The 21,045-nt window shown below is 39.7% G+C and overlaps 1 protein-coding gene across 3 annotated transcripts in view; it reads right to left on the bottom strand.

Annotated features, from left to right (window-relative positions):
* Window positions 1–5,269: 5,269 nt before the first annotated feature.
* Window positions 5,270–21,045, bottom strand: part of ALX1 (ALX homeobox 1) — a 29,445-nt gene continuing 13,669 nt past the window's right edge. The window contains exons 3-5 of one of the 3 annotated variants that reach the window (XM_060245149.1): window positions 20,703–20,831; window positions 6,699–6,755; window positions 5,270–5,894 (exon numbers count right to left, since the gene is read on the bottom strand). In XM_060245149.1, the coding sequence (XP_060101132.1) occupies window positions 5,574–5,894; window positions 6,699–6,755; window positions 20,703–20,831 (507 nt within the window). In that variant the 3' untranslated portion in view covers window positions 5,270–5,573. The remainder of the gene's footprint in view (window positions 5,895–6,698; window positions 6,756–20,702; window positions 20,832–21,045) is intronic. The other 2 variants (XM_060245150.1, XM_060245151.1) reach the window with 2 other exon arrangements.

Below are 21,045 nucleotides of genomic sequence, written 5' to 3'. Positions count from 1 at the left end.
TACTGCAGTTTTCCAGATTCACCTCTTCCTGTTTCAAGTTCACAGACTGAGAAAAAATCAAGGCCTGACCTGAGAGCTGTATTCTACCCTACTCAAATACAATCTCAGCTCTTCCTTCATTTCAAGTGGAGTTTATGAACATAGAAGAATGACTGTTTCTTACAAAGAGGCTAACATTTTGCTCATTTGAAGGAGCCTGGAATGTGACAGGGGAAAGGGAGGAGATGTAAATCAAAGAAGATAGCAATTCACCAGATGTAAAGTATTTTTCTTCATTTTCCGCTTTTACTCCCATCGCCCTTATGTGATACACAAACAGAGTCACACACACACTTTTTTCTACAAGACATTTCAAAACATTTACTGACTTTTTAAATTCTTTCATCTACCAAAAGAGCTGACATGCTCCTGAGGCACAAAAATCAATCTCTCACTCCGGCTGAAGTCAGTGGGAGTTTCCTCGTGAATCTTGGCTTGTAGAAATCAAATGAAACTCCACACATATACCCTTGTGTGTTTTAGTCAACTGGAAATTTCATCTCATCATTAACTGCAGTATATTGTTCAGAATTTGTAAATGTTTTCTGGTCAGGGACAGCACAACCTTGGAACTCTAATGCTCTCTTTAGGATGCAAAAAACAGAAAGGTTGTAAGTCTGGATACCTTATAAATATTTTTAAAATTGATTAATTTCCAAACATAAAATATAGAAGAATAGGGATAGTCATGACAAGAGCCCATATGTGGAAATCATGGTATTTATCCTCAAAATGCATAAGGCAGGGCTCAGTTTACCCGCTTATGACTGTTTTGAGATGGAAATTTATATGCCCATGGGCATTATTAACAATGTTCTCTGGATGCATTTTGAAGTCAGGGATTTGTCTCCCAAGAACAAAAAAAAGCAAATCAAGTGACATAAGAAAGCCAAATATTGTCTAGTAGTAGGGTGAGGATGTTAATTTGTGTTTGTGTGACAAAAAAAAGTGTAATGGGAGTGGGAGACAAAGAGAGTGAGCAGAATTCCTCAGTATATTTGGGTTCCCAAAGCATTGGTATAGAATTTTCAGGGAATTGTACATTGTTATTGATAGCAAAGGAGCTGTTATGCTTTTCTGTTCATTCTTAAAAGTCTGTTAATTTATTTTTTCCAGGTGTCTATCCTTATACGAATGACCTTGGCAGTAATACTCATCAACACCAGTCCATGAGATTAAACATCTATTCAACGGTAGGATTTTATTTTTGTAAAGTATATCAAAATGAATTAAAATTCTTCATACCAGCTGAACTTCAGCTATGAAAATGCAGCCCAAATAAGATGCACTTCTGAAAAATATGCAAGTCAAGATGTTCTTAAATCTCAGGAGGAGGAGGACATTCCACAGCTGGGTGGCATCATCTGGGTACTACTTGAAGCAGTGGAATGTTTACCACATAGTCTACATGTGTCAGGAACTCATTGTCAATCTCCACACAAGTGTTTAACTTCTGCATTTGCAAACACATACTTGCTGTATTCACACTGTATATTTTAATAGTTTTAGTAGTTTGATTTGTAAGGATGTTGCCTTCTGGCTCTGGTATTCAGAGGTTCAGTTCCTCTGCATGTGGAGGTTCCCTTTAGTCACCAGGATTAATAGGCACTGACAAACCTATCCTCTATGAATCTGTCTAAGCCCCTTTTAGAGCCATCTATTCCTGTGGACATAACTACATCTTCTGGCAGCAAATTCCACATTTTAATCACTCTTTGTGTAACTAGCATAATACCATCAGGAATTGGAACTTTTACTGCCATTGTTTTATTGTACTAAATTAAGTATTGTTCTATGTTCTATCTATCTGATGTAAATCACCCAGCGCTCACCCTTGGCTGGAATGGGGTTGTTGTTGTTGTTATAATTTTGTCCATCCTGGATCTTAATACCTTTGAGTTCTAGTGTTTTGGGAGAGAAAGAAAAGTTCTCTTTGTCAGCTCTCTCCACCCTGTGTATAATGTTATAAGCTTTTATCATATGCACCCCCTTACTCAACTTTTTTTTAAGCTGGAAAGGCTCAGAATTGTCAGTCTTTCTTCATAGGGAAGACTCCAAACTCCTAATAATCTTGGTTGCCCTCTTCTGTATTTTTTCCAGCTCTGCAATGCCCTTTTTGAGATATGGTGACCAGAACTGCACACAATATTCCAAATGAGGCTGCACCACCTACCTATTACAATAGGGGTATTATAATATCAATTGTTTTCTTTTCAATCCCTTTCCTAATTAATCCCCAACATTGCCCTTTTCACTGCTGCAGCACACTGTTTGACACTTCCATTGACGTATCTACTATGACTCCAAGATGTTTTTCCATCTAAGTCTCAGCAAGTTCAGACTCCATTCAGCGGTTGAATTTAGTAATAGATTACTTATACAGGTTAGTAGATCAACAATTTCACATTTTTCATTCCTGGTTACTTTTTTAGTTTATATACAATATGAAAAAAACCCCTCTGAGTGATTCATACCACTAAGCCCATATTTATACTTACCTCATTTTTCACATGACATTAGTTGCAGTATATATCCTGAATATTTCAATCTCTGTAATGGTAAGCTATAATTTTGATCATTGTTGTTTGCTTTAATTTTTATTGAACTTATTAGTTTTTCATAATAAAGTATGCATTTGAGTTCTGAGAATGCTTACATATGCCATCAGGATCTAGAGACTTTGTTTTCCCAAACAGGTCTAGAACTTCATCTCTGATCACCACAACTTGACTCATTTCTTCAGTCTCCCTTCCTGAAAATAGGGGTTGTGGCATGAGTATCCTCGGTATGAGAGGATATGGATCCATCACCAAGGAAGGGGTTCTTCTAAGGGATCACATCCCTCCCTCTCACACTGATGCCCTCCAATCTCAACACTCTCTACAACAGCAGAAGAGCTGTCAGCACAGTAGAGTGGGACTGTCTGATAAGTCCCTGAAGATCTCACCACCAAATCTCTGCCTCACTTTCTCCAGATCAGCAGCCCCAGCCTCAAGGCAATGAACTTGATCCCTGAGAGCCAAGAACTCCATGCATCAAGGACACCCCCATGATTTCTACTCAGTGGGTCATCATACAACTGGCACTCCCTGCAAAGCACCAAATAACCCCCATTCCCCTATAGAGTGCTTACCTGAACTCATGCTGGAAAGATACAGCAACACACCGCTCCCTGTGTTGATTTGAAGCTTGTATGTCCTTTCTCAGGAAACTCAGGTTAGTTAGACTTCTATTAGGAATTTTCCATGTCTGCCATATAACCTGTCCCCAGAAAATCCACCTGTGCACTTTAGAATAACACTTCCATTCTTTCCCTCTACAGAAACTAAGCCTATGAACTTCCAAGACATTTATACAGATTCTTCTCATTACCTTGATGAAGGGAACTTTGACTCTTGAAACTTATCACCCTGGAAATCTGGTTGGTCTTTAAAGTGCTACTGGATTTGAATCTCACTTAGCCCATTACCCTTGTTCCTCCTTCTGTTGCCTTCTTCTTCTATCAAAATTGAAATGGAAGCACTTTGCACCTTATGGCATTTTGTGTAAGGATTTTATGAAGCATTTTGTGCAGATCTACCAAGGCATCTAAAAGCATGAAATATCATAACTACATGCAATGAAAGCAGACTTATATAGGAAACTAAGAGTCAGAGGCAGGGCTGCCAAGAGCCAACATGGCTCTTGGACAATGAATTCCACCTGAGCCCCTTATATGAACCTGATCCAAATCAAATATCATGACAAAACAAATCACTTGGCTGGCTATTACCACACATCTACAATAATAAAAAGATCTGCATGGCCATCTCTCTGTCCATATTTTGGCAGGCATAATTAATCAGAAAATAAAACCAGAAATCTCAAAATTGACCACCAGCTTCAGGATGATTTTTGAAGTTCCAAGGACAAAAATGAAAGGAATCAAAATATCATGTACAGAAACACACATCTCACAATGATATTTGCAGTAGAAGCTAAGCTAAATTCTAACTTCTGTTTCTCATGCATTACCACTAAGTCTGATTAACATTCCATTATTATGCATGTAAAAGGTTGGGGGAGGTTAAACATCCTTTTACTACTTTTCTAGGTCATACATCCTTTTACTACTTTGCTAGGTCACGGGGAAATATTATCTTCCACTTCTGTTCTTAATATAATATTAATAAAGGTTTGCTGTTATACTATTATTAAATGCATTCTAAATTGTCAACCAGCATAGATGAGGAGGAATTGAGATCAAGATGTGCGGAGAGAATTAAATGTGCAGAGAAAAGAATAAAGGCAAATCATGAAAGGAAGAGAGCAATATGGAGGATTAGAAAAGTGTGGAAAAGAGGAAGAGAAATTAAGAAAAAATCAACAACAGTTTTTGCTTTTTAAATTTTTTTTACAATACACTAACTGAGCTAGCTGCACAGACAAAACTATGAAGCTGGGTGGATCTAAGGGAAGAAGGAAACCACAGACTGCCAGACCTTGTTAGGAGGCTACATGAAGTCAATGACTGTACAGTCATGAGCCATGCTGGCTGGTCTTGTCTTGCTCCAGTGCTATCTTGATTAATGGGTTTAGTAAAATCAAGGCAAAGCAAGGGTTTGCCTCAGCCTAGTAGTAAACTTTTCAAAAAAACTGGGCCAGCAAAGTCAAAGTTACTGCTGTTTACTGTGTTCTGTCTTCCCTGCAGCCCTAGTGGCTGCAATACAGAACTGTATCAAAAGTTAACAAATTAAATGAATCCCGTGAATGCAGTATGACACTGGCTTCAAGGGCCCTTCAGTTGACTTGGGCCATCCTGGTAGCCCTGGTCATACATCCTACATTACAGATGGTTCTGAAGCCAAATAAAACACAGACCAATAGAGCAATCATAATGTAAGAGCTATGGCAAATTATACTTGATTATTCTAGAACCGTGGTGCACTGGATGGTCATTCTCTTTCTCTCAGATCCATGAAGCACAGTATTAAACACAAGGTGTTTGAAAGTGCTAAAATCTAGAAACTTCCATTGTATCCACTAGGACCCACACAGAGCCTGATGGGGAAAAGTAGCTCATTTATTTAAATGGCGGAGCACTATATTTGTTTCTTGTGCAGCTTACTAAAGGGTTTCCCTTATAGCACTGACTTAACAAAAATATTTTCTTCTCTTGACTTCCTGTTTCATAGTGCATAAGACATTCCACATGTACACCGTGCCGATATCCAGCAATATAGAGCAGATATACTTCTTTAATAAGTTTATTATTTTTTGCAGGTTTTACACTCATATTTCATCAACTGGTACAATAAAACACATTTGGTGAATTTTCAGAGGGCTTCTGGACACAGTGGATCTATTGAGTCCCTGTACATGTTTATGCTTAAATGTTATCATTAAATAGCATATTAGGAATTTGCATAAGCAGTCATCATCCTGATCACAAGCAATTCTTCACACAGCAGCTTATTGTTGAGTCCTTTAAATATGGGAAATTAGAATGAGGAGGGTTTGGTGTGACAATTTTAATGGAAGGCTATTTAGTTACATTACATTGCCCAAGAAATGTTAGCAGTATGTTCTTTAGCTTTCATTCGTAGAACCGCAATGCTGGATGACCGTCGTTCAAATTCTGGTTTGGTTTCAAATGGATGTCCGTTGGTTGTTCCAGACAGTAGAGAGTCAGTGAAAAAATTGTTGAGGGGAACATGGCTGAATTGGCCCTGATGGTTGGAAAACCCTGAGTACCCAGAATCTGTCCGAGGTGAGTGGGAATAAGGGGTCATACAAGAGGAAGTATCACGTGGAAGCATGCAGGAGGTCACCACTGAACTGTTAGCTGCATTTCCTGCCCACAAATTATTCTGGATCTGGAACATATAAAATAAAGAACATTAAATGACCACTTTTGTTCTTCTCTAGTTTTCTGCTTCTTTGGCCAGTTTTCAACCAACAATGTGACTCATCTGCCATTCAAGTAATAGTCTAATACTGTTTCTGTAGAAATGATAAACTAGAGGTAAAGAGAAACCCAAGCATCATTTTAAGTATATCTCGTGCTGTTTCTGCCAAAATGCTCAAAATTTAGCTAAGATGGTCTTCCAGTGAAAGGGAGTTCCACTTGTTATCACCTGGCTGAGAGGCAGTCAACTTTCTCCTTGATTCACTGAGAGCAGTATATGGATAGAAGGATATTTATGTAATAGAATGACCTCCAGATCTGGCCTGATGAGTTCAAAAAAGTGTTGTCTGCAGGGTTGCTCTTACTACATCCATGCTCCCAAGAGGGTGTGTGGAGTTCCCCCAACACTTCCACAGGTGTGTAGAGTCCACACATCTTTTGCTTTGGGGGAGGTACACAAGTCCCTCCTTTGCTCAGAAGAACTGCCTTGCAAAATCAGGCTCTCTCATCAAGCATTCTCTTTCCAACAGAGATGCCTCAATAAGATGCCTCTGTGTGCACATTAATAAGAAATGGCTATTTTCCCCAGTCATTTGTCCCTGGCAATTGATATTCACAGATATACTTCCTTTATGTATACAGGAGTTCATATTAGCAGATGTGGCTACTAAGAGTCAATCATCCTATCCTCCACAGCCAAAAACACCTAATCTAGTGGCCATCAGCACATCTTGCAGTCCATAAGTGCATTAGGTGATACGTGAATAAGTACCTCCTTCCGTCTGTCCTGAACCTGCTGCCAGCCAAATTCTCTGGATGACTCCGAATTCTAGTATTATGAGAGAGAAAAAGTTCTTTATGTCTATACTCTCTTCCCATTCATAATTTTAGAAAACTATTTCAGGTTCTCAAGTTAATTATGTATTGTACTTCCTTTGCATAGTATGAACCTACTAGTTGACCCCAACTTGCATAATTGGTATCAGAAAATTCCACAAAAAAGCATTTCATACCTCCTTTGCTACAGCTTCATCATTATGCAAAATCACCCTCTGTGCAAATAAATGGATAACTTCACATAAGGATAAGCCCTGCTGGGTCAGACCAGTGGTCCATGTCGTCCAGTTATCCTGCCACACAATAGCCAACCAGAATGTCCCAAAGATCCAACAAGTAACAGCACAGGGTCCAAAGCTATTTCTCTCTGGCAACTGATACTCAGAGACAAGTGTTGGAGAGTGTTGTCAAGTCACAACAGACTTATGGAGACCCTGTAGGGTTTTCATGACAAGAGACATTCAGAGGTGGCTTGCCATTGCCTGCCTCCATATCATGACCCTTGTGTTCCTTGGAGGTCTCCCATCTAAATACTAGCCTGGGGCAACCCTGTTTAGTGTCCAAAATCTGTTGGAATCAGGCTAGCCTGGGCTATCCAGGTCAGGGATTCATACTGCCTCTGAATATCTTAGCTACTAGCCATTAATAGATCTATGAACTTGTCTAATCTAATTTTTAACTACACCCTGTGGCAGTGAGTTCCACATGTTATCTATTGTGTGAATAATGAGGGGGGGGGGGGTTGCCTGAATCAGCTTCCCAGAAAAACAATTGAATGTGATTAAGCTATAGCATTATGTTGGCGGAATTCTGAAGCTCCTGGGCTAGATGGCTTTTCCTTACCAATTTCAAGCAGCCCTATGATATGCCTAGGTTCATTTTGCTGTCCTTTATACATTACCATAAATGTCTAAGAATTCTAGGTTCATGCCCTCTGCCCACCTCTTCCAAAATTTTACACCCACCATTCCAATAGATTGCTGAAGCCTACATCATTCCTCAGCATGAGTATGCACAAAAGGCTCTGGGCTTTTGCTTGGCCCTTCTTTTTCTCTCTCCATGAGCAGGGCCTATAGTTCAATAATAAAATGTTAATGGAAAGGCAAGATTCAGTCCTTGGCATTTTCAGCTAAAGGTTCCCTTATATCTTCTGTCTTAGACTGCACAGGACCACAGCTAGTCTTAATAAATGAAGAAGAAGAAGAAGAAGAAGAAGAAGAAGAAGAAGAAGAAGAAGAAGAAGAAGAAGAAGAAGAAGAAGAAGAAGAAGAAGAAGAAGAAGATGAAGAAGATGAAGAAGAAGAAGAAGAAGATGATGATGATGATGATGATGATGATGATGATGATGATGATGATGATGATGATGATGATGATGATGATGATGATGATGATGATGATGATGATGATATTGGATTTATATCCTACCCTATACTCTGAATCTCAGAGTCTCAGACAGGTCACAATCTCCTTTACCTCCACGCCCCCCCCCCAACAACAGACACCCTGTGAGGTAGGTGGGGCTGAGAGAGCTCTTACAACACCTGCCCTTTCAAGGACAACTCCTACAAGAGCTATTGCTGACCCAAGCCATTCCAGCAGCTGCAAGTGGAGGAGTGGGGAATCAAATCTGGTTCTCCCAGATAAGAGCCTGTGCACCTAACCACTACACCAGACAGCACTACATGAACCAGTGATCTTACCTCAAAATAAGGCAATTGCATATGTACCTGTTTGTCATGGTCATGGAGGTAAACTTTACTATGGCATTCATAAGAAACAGGAACTATGTATGTTGAGGAGGAAATGGCACCCTGTCACAGAAGAACCACTACCTTAAGGAAAGTGCTGTCCTAGATAGCCACCTAGTATCAACCTAATCAAACTCTGTAAGTAACAGTTACCAAATATTTAGAAATATTAAGAAATTTCATCTTCTCTAACAGGCAATCTCTTCTTCTCAACTAAGATGTCACAAGATATTCATGTCTAATAATACGCCCTTCAGCAGAAATCCTTTTTAATTATGTCTCTAAATAAAATACTCACAAGGATTTTTATGTCTGCTCCCCAAAGTAACAATGTTATGTCCTGCATTTTGATGGAATCAAGCAATTATCCTTTTAAAAAGAAGTGTGCCACAGAACATGCAGAAAGCAAGCATAAATCCCAAACATTTTGGATGCTCCCAGTAATCACCTTGACCAATCTGATTTGCTGTTAAATATGAGCTACCTCATAAAAAGCTTAAGGTATATCTCTTTATTTATTTATTTTAACAAAATTAATGTATTTACTTAAAAGTCAAGGCCTCTACACACATATGAGGGTCACTTCTCCAAGCTGTGACTAAACAAGTCTGTGATATTTGTATGAATTGCCACACCCATATTGGCCTAATGGGATACATTTTTCCACCCAGCCTTACCCTGGATCCTTCTGACTGATATCCCCAATGTAATTCTAGTATCTATACATGCATCAAAGTTCATGGATGCATTGTTTGATACAGCACAGGAAGAGGCTCCCACAGTGCAGTGCAATAGTACCCCACTGGGACATACTTTAAGGTTAAAGTTCAGAGTTCCAGCTGTGCTGCTGCAGAGATGGCGAGGGGGTGGCAAATGTATTCTGTAGCTAAAGAGAACATGCTCTACCCAGTTCACTTCCATTTGTATTTATCCACTTCTCAAATCTAGTTCCCACAATGCCTAACATTAATGAGTAAGAGGCCCCATCTAAGCCCATTCAATCCAGAGTTTAAAATTACTTAACTCTGCACTGCTGCTATGGGTGTGTGTGCACATGTGTGTGCATAGATTTGTGCATATGGGTGTGAGAGAGAGCTCTCAGTTCCTAGCTAGGTATATATATGTCTGCAGCTTTATATTCTAGTCCTTTCAGGCACCACATTTAAAAAAAAGTTTAGAACCATTTTGAAGGATCTCTTGGTTTTGGCCCCAGCCCTAGTCTAAGTCTCAACCCCAACCAAATGTTAACTAATATCACCTAAAGAAAAACAGATTTAGTTTCATTTCAGAAGTGGAAAAGTAAATAGTGCCACACCCTCAAGGATACACACACACACACTTTTTTTAAAAAAACAAAACACTGTCAAGCCAAAGTATCCCAAGAAAAGTCAGGATCTGTGACTTGTATAAATTATATTAACTAAATATATTTTCACATTTGGTTGCAATATCCATGAAGAGCACCAAGTGGCTGTGTGGGGCACTGCATATACTTTACTCCCACAGAAATTATGCTTATGTACATGGGTCTTCATTTGCTCATGTTCATCCCTGTCTCTTCTTCTTTTTGTCCCAGGACCCCTCCCTGATAAGACACAGGACAGCCAAATTGGGTTGAACTTGTTTGTTGAATGGCTGGTCAACATCAGCATGCATTTTCCTAATTTTAATGGCAGGCTGCACTAGAGGCTGTCCTGGCTACCTTCATTTCAAATGATACCACCCTGGGCCCAAATTTAGCCAGCAAATTATTGCCAACTTTGTTTCTTGACTGTGGCAACAGCTTCAGTTTCTGCATTAGAGAAATAAAAAAAGCAGTACAAGAAGGACTACCTAAGTTCAAAGTCTAAAACTTTCTAACCATCATTGTTGCTACTGCTAAGTGGGTCTTATAGCCTAGAAGATTCAGGAATGTGTGCTCTCCACATCCATCATAATCAGTGTTGTCAATCTTTTTAAATTAGCTGACAGCATGATGTCATCAGTGTCTGTCCTTTTTAAGACTTGCTAGGATTCTACTCTAGAAATCTGGGTTTTGCTGTAGAATTTCTGGCAATTCCTAGAGAGGTGTGTTCTTTGTTCTTGTGTTCAGAAAAGGTTACTGTTTCTTTGCATGATGAAGCTGGAAGGAAACAGACTTTAATCCTTAGAACATAAGGGCCTGTTAAATAAATCTAAACTTACTTCTGAGACTGAGTAGACATGCTTAGGAATGCTCCCTCAGTAACCTGTTTTCTAATACATAGGCAGAATCTCAACAGAGTCTATGCTATTTTGCTATGTTACTATGAAATCATTGCGTAATCTTACAGAAACAGCTCTTTACCAAATCTTGGGGTCAAGTATGGAAGCCAAAGCCACACCAAGTTGTTGCTCTCTCAGCAACTTACTTAGAGATTCACTGCCGCTGAACATGGAGGTTCCATTGAGCCATCATGACTAATGGTTATTGCTGGAACTGTCTCCCTGGGAATTTTACTAGTTAAATTCATTTAAACTAGCAGCTATGAGCCTATCCTGCAGCAGTGGGCTCCCCAAGTCAGGCATTGTCCAAAGTACTTCCTTTTGCTGGTCTGAATCAATGGTCCAGTGACTTCCCTGAATGTTCCCTGAGTTCTAGAATAATGGGGAGAGAGAGAAAAGATAGTCACTTTCTCTGCCCCATTCATAAGTTTATAAACATCTACCATGTCCCCTGTTGGTACTTCTCCCCCTAAACTAAAAAGTCCCAAAAAGTCCTGTCATCACTTTAGATTTCCAAATTAATGCTTTAACCCAGAACAGCTGTTTTTTTTTTCAAGTGGAGTACTTATATCCCAGTGGAGTTTTTGAAGCATGGTGGGATTGTTTGAGGGAGTGGAAGAAAAAAGTGGGTAGCAAGGCAGAATGAGTTACAAAGCAAGGTAGAAAGGAACATGATTCTTTAAAAAGCCCACCCGTATTTAAGTGCAACCAGACTTCTGCTGTTTTATCCTGAATGTATCCCCTTTGTTTTTTTATTTTTTTTTTAAATGGTAGGATTTAACCATACAACCTGTACCAAACAAAAGCACTGAGAATCAGAAAAGCTGTCAAATAGGTTAAGATTACTTGGAGGGGGGAAAAAAACATGTCTCTAGCGAAAGAACCCACACAGCAGGTCTGCTAAATATCCTATCCATGTCTATTCAATCGCACTGGTAACACCCCACAGAATTGTTATGGCTTGGCTCATGAACCTGATGCATTTTAAAAGCTGTGTTTCATAAACCTACTTGTTCAGTGTTATTGGAGTTTCCAGTCATTCCTTTTAAGTGGATGGATGCTTGCTGCAGTGTTGCTACTTAACAAAATACATGCTATAAGTGTCTCAAAATAAAGCACTAACAGAAAAAATATATTTTGGAATTAAAAATAAATACAACCCTGTTTCACAATAAGTAGAAACTATCAGTGCCTCTTCTGGTATGTGGAAGGGAAAGGAGACATTATGTACATGATTTTAAAGAAAATATTTTCCTTGTTTAAATCTTGTGTACTATATAAAAGGCAATTCAGGGAGATTCTGAATAAGCCTATACATAGATCTGATCTCTGGTTTCTGTTAACATCACAAGCATCTTGAGTTTTTCTCTTGTGGTTACCATGAAATCACCAACGAACCCTCCAGTATACTTGCTTACTATAGTGTCTCTCTGTGCATATATATATATATACACACACACACAACAATAACAACAACTACAACCTTTAGGCTGCAATCCTAAGAAAATTTTCCTGAAAGAAAGTCCCTTTGAATCACCTGGAATTTACTTCTAAGTAGACCTGCTTACTTTCATTCTCTTAAAAGCAGTTTAACTTATCCATTAATCAACTCAGGTGTTAGCTGATTATTTAATTGAGAGCAATTGCAATCTATCAGGGCCAATTTTCACCTGGAAAGCCGAAGAGTGCACTTTAAAAAAAAAAAATTGGTTCTGGTATGGTTCTGTACTAGGAAATGCAAGCTAAAATATTTGAGATGGCCTTTTCCTACAAGAATGATCGCTTGTTTGAGAATAAAATATGTAGGCCATTTCCTTCAACATCTCTTGAGGACTTCCTTTACAAATCTGAATCAAGTAGTGATGTTAGAGCTTCTGGGGCTCTGCCCTGTATGATCATGATCAAAGCAAGGACAATGACTTTCTTCCATCACTGCACCCAGACGATGGAAGATTCTTCTTTAAGATAATCCTCTGATATCCTTCACCTTGCCATGTCACATTCAAACATTTTAGTGATGCAAAGCAGTTAGCAGTGAGTTTTGCTGGACTGGAATCTAATGAATTGTTTCCTTGTTTGAATGTTGTGTTAGCTGAGTCTGCTGTTTATGCCATTGGAAACTGTATGGTTTATATGAATTGTTTTACTGTTGTTTTTTCAGTTTTTACTATACCCAGGAAAGATCTAGATCAAAGAGCAATAACCACTTCAATTTTTCATGCTGCTGCAATATGACTTTGGCTACTTTCATTTCTGGTTGGACAAAAAAAAACCCCTAACAATAAGAAGCTGATGAGCAGCACAGCAGATTAGTTGGTTAGCATTTGGTATGTTATTTCACATCGGTGGCTAGCTAGACAAAATCACTTATGTCACAAGGGTTGCTTGCTAAGTCAACAATGCTATAGATAGGGGTGGATTGGGGATAGGGTTGCCAAGTCCAATTTAAGAAATATCTGGGGACTTTGGGGGTGGAGCCAGGAGACATTAGGGATGGAGCCAAGATCAAGGCTGTGACAAGCATAATTGAACTCCAAAGGGAGTTCTGGCTATCACATTTAAATGGACGGCACACCTTTTCAATGCCTTCCTTCCATAGGAAATAATGAAAGATAGGGGCACCTTCTTTTGGGGCTCATAGAATTGGACCCCCTGGTCCAATCGTTTTGAAACTTGGGGGATATTTTGGGGAGAGGCACAAGATGCTGTACTGAAAATTTGGTGCCTCTACCTCAAAAAACAGCCTCCCAGAGCCCCAGATACCCGCAGATCAATTCTCCATTATTTTCTATGGGAATAAATCTCCATAGGGAATAACAGAGTTCCCAGCAGACATTTCCCTCCCCTCCCCCTGCTTTCTGATGACCCTGAAGCGGGGGGGAGGGCCTCCAAACCGGGGGATCCCCTGCCCCCACCTGGGGGTTGGCAACCCTAATTGGGGAGGGTGAAATGACCCTAGAAAAAGGCCCTCCATTATGCTTTTGCCATGTCCCCCCAAAAGGTGGAAGGGTGGATTACACCTGGCCAGCCACAATGAAGATGTGCCTGGTCAAACCAGAGAAGGAGAAGGAAGAGTAAGAGTTGGCTTTTGTACCTTGATTTTCTCTATTCTAAGGATCCTCAGAGCAGCTTACAATCACCTTCCCTTCCTGTCTCAGCAACAGTCTTGTGAGGTAGGTGAGGCTGAGAAAACTGTGACTAGCCCAAGGTAATCCAGTAGACTTTGTGCTCTTAGCCACCACACCACACAGAGCCAGCTGAGTGTTTCCCTTGCCACAGTGAGGCTAGTGCTATCTCCATGCTGGGTCAGGTGAGTGAACCAGGCATCTCCTTTTTGTGGCTCCAGCTCAAAGCCGTGGGGACTCACACCCACCCACTATTTGAGCAGGGGCGGCCCCAGTGAGCTTTTACATGCTTCTGCAATATGACAATATGACCAGGCTGGAATGGAATTCCCACTGGGAATTTTCCTGGATGGCTTAATAGCCTGTTCACCCCTGACTGTTGGATGTTTCACAATAAATCCTAAGTATGCCACCTCCAAAGTAAGTCAGGACAGACTCTTCAGATAGCTGACTTTGTCAGTCACGTATCGTGTGCTAGATTAAAATGAACTATTCACTATAACTTTTGCTGCTCAGAAATATCTGGTGATTGTTTTCTTCTTTTTTCTTCATACTTTTTAAAACATAGTTTTTAAACAGTGAATCAAAAGAGAACAGTTTACTCCAAGTGAAGAAGAATAAAGTCTTGAATAATATTTTACCAAAACAGGAATCCAATTATAATATCATTATCACATCACACGACCTACTGCTCTCCTGGCTGGAACAACTTGTCTTATCCAAAGCAATAATAAACTAAGGAGAAATTAAAATCATTGCATGACTCTCTGTACTATTCTGAAGTAACCTCTTTCTTACTCTTGTAGGGTAAGCGAGGCATAACACTGGTGACAGCTGGATATCAGATACTACAAAGGCCCCCTTTGGCAGGGGAAATATGAGCTATAAGGATTTTAATAAGTGAAATTAGAAGGGTTGATGGTCCAATTTAGTATAGTTCCACATCTTCTGTGAATAAATAATCCCTTCTTGATGAGAGACCATCTTCACAGGGATGCCAGATGATCCTCCTTCCCAGGGATGCTGTGAAGATTATCTAAATTCAGTAGAGTACATTAAATAGTAAATTTTTCAAAATGATGTCACCACTGCCTGTATATCTTGTGCAGTTAAGCTATGTACTAGATAACACATCCTATGATGTAGAGATGCATGTGGAAGCTGGGTGACCCTACCAAGACCAAAGAGCTGTGGTCACAGCTCAGAATTATTGGCTGCAAGGAGGATCGAGAGACTCTGTGGTTCTCAGCTTTATACAGAACAAAAACATATTTTAATCAAATGCCATGTGGTATGTAATATATTCCATATGGCATCTTTAATTTGAGCATGTAACTCTGATTATAGCTAATGGAAGTTCCCCATGTGCACTATAGGCAGAAGGGACCCCAATGTGAAATTAAGATGCAGAATTTTAATGAAGAGCATGTGCATATTTATATAATTTCTCACACTCACAGCTTACGAAATGAATCATGCATGCTAAAAGTTTCCCACTGCTGGAAAAGTTGCCATTGGCTACATAGAGCTCCATAACTGCACAGAGCTTACCTGAATTTGTTCACTGCTCTCTAGGACAAAGCCAATTATTTGTTTTTAAAGAAATATTATCTCTATTTATATTTTTAATCTGTTTCCATACACCTTTATGCAGCCTACAACTCTGAGCTAGTTTTCCTGGAGATTTATATGAAAGAGAAGTGTAAAGTAACCAGCAGCAGCTTAACTCCTACCTTCCAAAAGTAGCCTGCTGGCAAATTCTGTTATTGTAGATTCTACTTTCTCTATACCTTTCCCCTCTTAATTAGCTTCAGGGAAGTCAGATTTGTTTTAGAAATTTCCAGTTCCAATCACTGATACTTCCAGGAAAGCTGAAGAGTGATGCATCTAATGACTAGAGAATGTACACAATTTATCAGCAATTCAACACCTTTTTAGTAATGGAAGTATTTTGCCAACTATAATTGCCTGTATCAGCTTTAGTAATTAAGAACAGTATGTTGACATTCTGCGGGAGCTGTGTTTGACTAGCTGCTCAAAATTTAAAGCAGCACATCACCATCTAAGACAGTTTGGTTTGCGCTGAACAGTGGCACCTGCACCCTATGAATAAGATGATTTCCTGGGAAATTGTAGATTGTAGAATTACAAGTGAGAAACCACTGATTATTGTTGGGGAAATCCTATTCCGCCAGATGATCCTCCTTCCCTAGCAGCTGCTGAAGGTTGTTTCCTTTCCTGCTTCCTTTCCTCCCTAGCTTTTCTCTCTCTCTTTTTTTTTTTACTTGCTTGCCTCCCCCAAGCTCCTTTTTCTTCCCTCCCTCCCAGGCCTGTTTTCCCTCTTTCCTTCTTCTTTCCCCAACTCACCTCAGTGTCAAAGTGAAGCTGCAGCTTTTTGGATATCAAGAGTTGTGAAGGCTGAGATCTCATGAGGACGTTGCATGATATTAAAACATGTTTATTTTCTCTTACATCCTCCTTTTAATTTATTTTTTTCTATAAACCTTGTCAACTGCCCAAGTTGGCAGAAACACCTCTTCTTTCTTTCCCTTTCTCCCCCCCCTCACACACACACAATTTGGGGGCAAAGTTCAGAATCAGATACATTGATACAATATGATGGCAGATTGATACCCTACAAAGAAGTAAATGGGCTAAGAATGGTACAGCTCTTCTTAGGAGCAAACTGATATAATTCATTGGCTGTTGATTCAAGTGCTGATGTGTGCAACTGAAGTGTCAGACAACTTCAAGACAAGCCTGGGTTCAAATCTGCGCAAAGGTACTCAGGCTAGCCATTCTTTCTCAGCCTAACCTAACTCACTGGTGTGTGTGATGATAAAATTGAGGAGAGAGAGGGGGAATGTATGTTGTCCTGAGGCCCTTAAAAAGGTTGGAATAAAAATGTTCTCAGTACAAATAACCCAATATCTAACATGTGAATAATAACCCATTTTGTAACATGTGAAACATTTGGTGCACTTTCAATGCCAGTGTTCTTTACAGCTTTCACATACAAGGACAGTTCTCAGGAGAGAAGTTTTTTTAATGCACATGTTTATCTTTTCACTGCAGAATCATATGTAGCAACTGCCCTAGAGTTGTGCTGTGTCCAGGCTCAAATTGGTAGATTCTAAAATCTTGTAGAGCCAGCTTCCCAAATTTCAAACAGAAACACAGCTCTGCCCTGGATGAGTGGAAGAGGAAACAATTCTTGTGTAAGAAAGCTTATTTATTTAAAAAAAATTATCTGCAAGCTGTCCAAGATAGGTGACTACTCTCATTAAGATTCTCCTGCCTTATTAAGGGCCCAAGGTCAGCCAGCAAGCTTTCATGACAAAGCAGAACTTCCATGATGCTCTAACTGAGGAGGAGAGAGCCATGTTGTAAGCCACTTTGGGTCCCTGTTAAGGAAAGGAGTGGGCTAAAAACCTAAATAAATAAATATTGAGGACCCAGATTTCCCCAAGCATCAAAGTGGTACTTTTGTAATAAAATGGATCCTGAAGGATAGTCTTCTTTGGCTGTTTATATCACATTTCAGGGCTTTTCAGAGCAGTGCACCATTATTGTTCACCATTTGGAAACTTAGTTGCGATGATAAGCAGTAGCAATCAACTTGCTTTTTTGGTGTCACAAGTAGCACTCAGGTTGTTTCCAGGTGGAGCTCTGGCTCCCACCGCCCCAGTAGATTTGACTGTTCCTTCTACATCATGGTATTGTGCTTCTGCCATCTTTCTTTCCCCCCCCCACCTCCCTCCAGCGCCACTGTGATTTTCTCAAACCTATTTTGGTATGATCTTTCTTGGAAGATTTATCCAAAGCAGACTTGGGAACATGGGGAATTCTGTACCTCCCCACCTTTATTATTCAGCAACACATCCAACACCATTACTCCTCCTGGCCTCCATTCCCACCACCACCACCACCACCACCACTGATGGGCAATTGACAGTTTTTGTTTTGTTTTTTAATATTGGTAGTAGACACATTGCTATAGTTTTAAAACATGATAGCAATACCCCAATTGGTATTTAATGACAAAAATACTGCTGGGGGCCTATGAACCCTTTTGCTTCTGGAGCAGCACTGAGGGTAGATTTGTCTCCATTTCCAAGCAACCTAAATGCTCTGCTTAAATAGCTTCCAATGCCACCATCATTTAACCAACCCATGGTTTCCAAACTTAGATTCTTCTTCCAAATTTTTTATTCCAACCACTCATCAAACATCCAGATGACAAAATACCTTCATCTCTTCCCAAACAAGCTCTGGTATATGATACACCATTCTTTAATTGTATAGTAGTTGTATTTTATTGATTTTATTGTAATTATTTAATTTGTTAGTATATTTTAATTGTTATAATGTTTTAGATTGTATGTTCCATAAATTGTTGTTACCTACTCTGAGCCAGTTTTGGGGAAGAGTGAAGAGTTGTTGTTGTTGTTGTTATCTTATAGTACAATATCAGAGGTGGCTTGTATTTAACTGCAAGACAGCAACTACAACTGAGGGGTGGGGGGTTGTTTGTTTTGCTTTTGCTTTCCTGGCCTACTCAATATCTGCTACTGTGATTGTAAAAGATAATATACACAGTAATTAGGAAATAGTTAACCCAAAGGTAATATGGGTTCCAAGAGCCCCCTAGTGCAGACTGGTAAACTGCAGTACTGCAGTCCAAGTTCTGCTCACAACCAATCCTAGCAGAAGCTGGGTTCAGGTAGCTGGCTCAAGGTTGATTCAGCCTTCCATCCTTCTGAGTTTGGTAAAATGAGTACTCAACTTGCTGGGGGTAAATTGTAGATGACTGGGGAAGGCAGTGGCAAACCACCTTGTAAAAAGTCTGCCATGAAAATGTCATGATGGGACATCACTCCATGGATCAGTAACAACTCAGTGCTTTCACAGGGGGACTACCTTTACCTTTAATATGGGTTCATGTTTTGATGCCTGTAAGAACTCAGTCCTTCATAAATGCAGAATAGCTACTTATAGACTCTTCACAGTTACTCTGTGGGGATAACTGAGTAGCTCTATGAAAGAAGCTGCTTGCTGCTTTTCCAACATCTGCTTTGTGTCTACCAAAGCTGGTGTGCTTAAGAACATAAGAGTAGCCATGCTGGGGGATACCAATGATCCATCTTGTCTACCATACTGTTCCGTACAGTGTAAACCAGATGCCATGGAAAAAGTTATAGCAGGCCAAATCTGCCCTTTGCTGTTGCCCTCCCAGTGACAGGGTTACCAACAGTCCTGGAGAAAAATGTTTTGTCCCTTTAATTTAATTTTTAGATTTATATCTAAATTTAATTTTTAGATTTATATCCCACCCTATCCCGCAATAGAGGCTTAACATGCTGTTATTAACTTCTGTGCCATAAAAGGCTTCAGCTACCAATTTCTGTGCATTAAAGCACTGTTAAAAGAACAGGACATTTTTCTCCAGGCCTGTTGGCAACTCATCCACTGGTTACTATCTTTGACCATGAAAATTCTATTCAGTCACTGTGACATTAATGGACTTTCCTCCATGAATGTGTCTAATCTCCCTTTTAATCCAATGGACTAGCACGGTTTGCCCTTTGCCACTTTGTCTGCTCCCCTCTCACAAGGTGTGTGTGTGTTGCTGTTCTGCCTGCAGCAACATCAGGAGGCACCAAATTGTGTATAATAAGGATATCACAATGTTTGCATCCATTAAAATGTTTTGCTCTGCCTTGGCTCTTAAAACTGGAATGGTTTTTCAGAGTATCCCCAGGACATCATCCTCAAGTCCCACTTTCCTGGATTTCCCAAACCTGCTTTGCTATAATTTTTCCTTTGCTATAATTTTCCTTTGCTATAATTTTTCCTTTGCTATAATTTTTCTGGTCAGCTTTCAACCTTTCACAAGGCTGAACATCTAAAAATGTTGGATATAGAAACATATATTGTACTTAAACAAACACATAAGCAGGGGAAAATCATCCTGATTCTGCAGCTTTTTAGATCTAGAGGAGCTTGGGTGGACATAGGAGCCACCTTGCCTGTAGGGGCTGTCTTAATTCATTTCAATAGAGGAGACACATCTGATGAATGAAAGGCCGGTTCCCAGACACTGAACAAGGAGAGAGAGGTCCAAGTCCCATCTACTAAGAGTAACAATTCATCCCATGTGTGTGGGGATAATTCACGAGAACAGGCTTTTTCATTTGTGATGCCTCCCCCCTTTAAAAAATGATTTTGTTAAAAAAAAAAAAAAAGAAATTTCTGTTTAAAATAAACAGAACAATCAAATAAATAAACTGCCTTCCAGAATTAATAGCACTCCAAGCTCTTCCAAAATTCCGCCACCCAAGATCTCCTGAGTGAATTTTTTTTTAAGACCACAATCAAGACTTAAATAATTTGGGGGATTCCTCCTTTTTCTATTGTGACCATGAACATGACACAGTATCTAAAGAAGGTCAGCATAACTTATAAGACATTTATTTATTGCAGAGGATGTTATTTTTATTTGTACTTCTGGAGATAAATATTCCTAGGAACTAAAATGCACTTTAAAACTTGGAATTGATGGGCAGATTATAGTTTTTTTCTGTTAAATATTAATAAATTACCACTTTCCCCCCTCATTTCTTTGAACCCCATCTTGAAAAGTGGTGGCTCCAACTAACAAGAACAGCAAGCTTCAACTCTGTATTTAGTTGTTCATTTGAAAGCATGCATGTGTGCATACACACACACACATCAATTCACCATGTCAAATACCTGTAGATTGCTATCAGTTCTTGGTAGAACAGATACATCACACACACCCCAATACACTATGTCAAATACCTGTGGGTAGCTATCAGTTCTTGGAAGAACAGATATGTCATAGGTTGCAGCAAAATGACTTTTGGCTTGTTGGATTTGCCCATAACGCTCTCTCTTTCTCCACTTTGCTCTTCGGTTTTGGAACCAGACCTACATCAGAGAAGACAAGACAATTATTCAGGAGAATCTTCTTTTTCCCTCTAGGACCCTAACCATGGGTACCTTCTTGAAATTACCATCTGTGTACCAGATGAGGACAGCCAAAGCGTGCTGAGATTAATTCTCAGCAGCTTAACCACAGCTATGAAATTCCTCCTGGTTTATCCAAGAAAACCCACCAAATCTGAACACTTCTCAAAAGCAT

The sequence above is a fragment of the Heteronotia binoei genome, chromosome 8 (genome assembly GCF_032191835.1).
Source record: "Heteronotia binoei isolate CCM8104 ecotype False Entrance Well chromosome 8, APGP_CSIRO_Hbin_v1, whole genome shotgun sequence".
Taxonomy (NCBI): Eukaryota; Metazoa; Chordata; class Lepidosauria; order Squamata; family Gekkonidae; genus Heteronotia; species Heteronotia binoei.
Note: the sequence above shows the minus strand (reverse complement) of the source record. Positions and strands in the feature narration are given on the sequence as shown.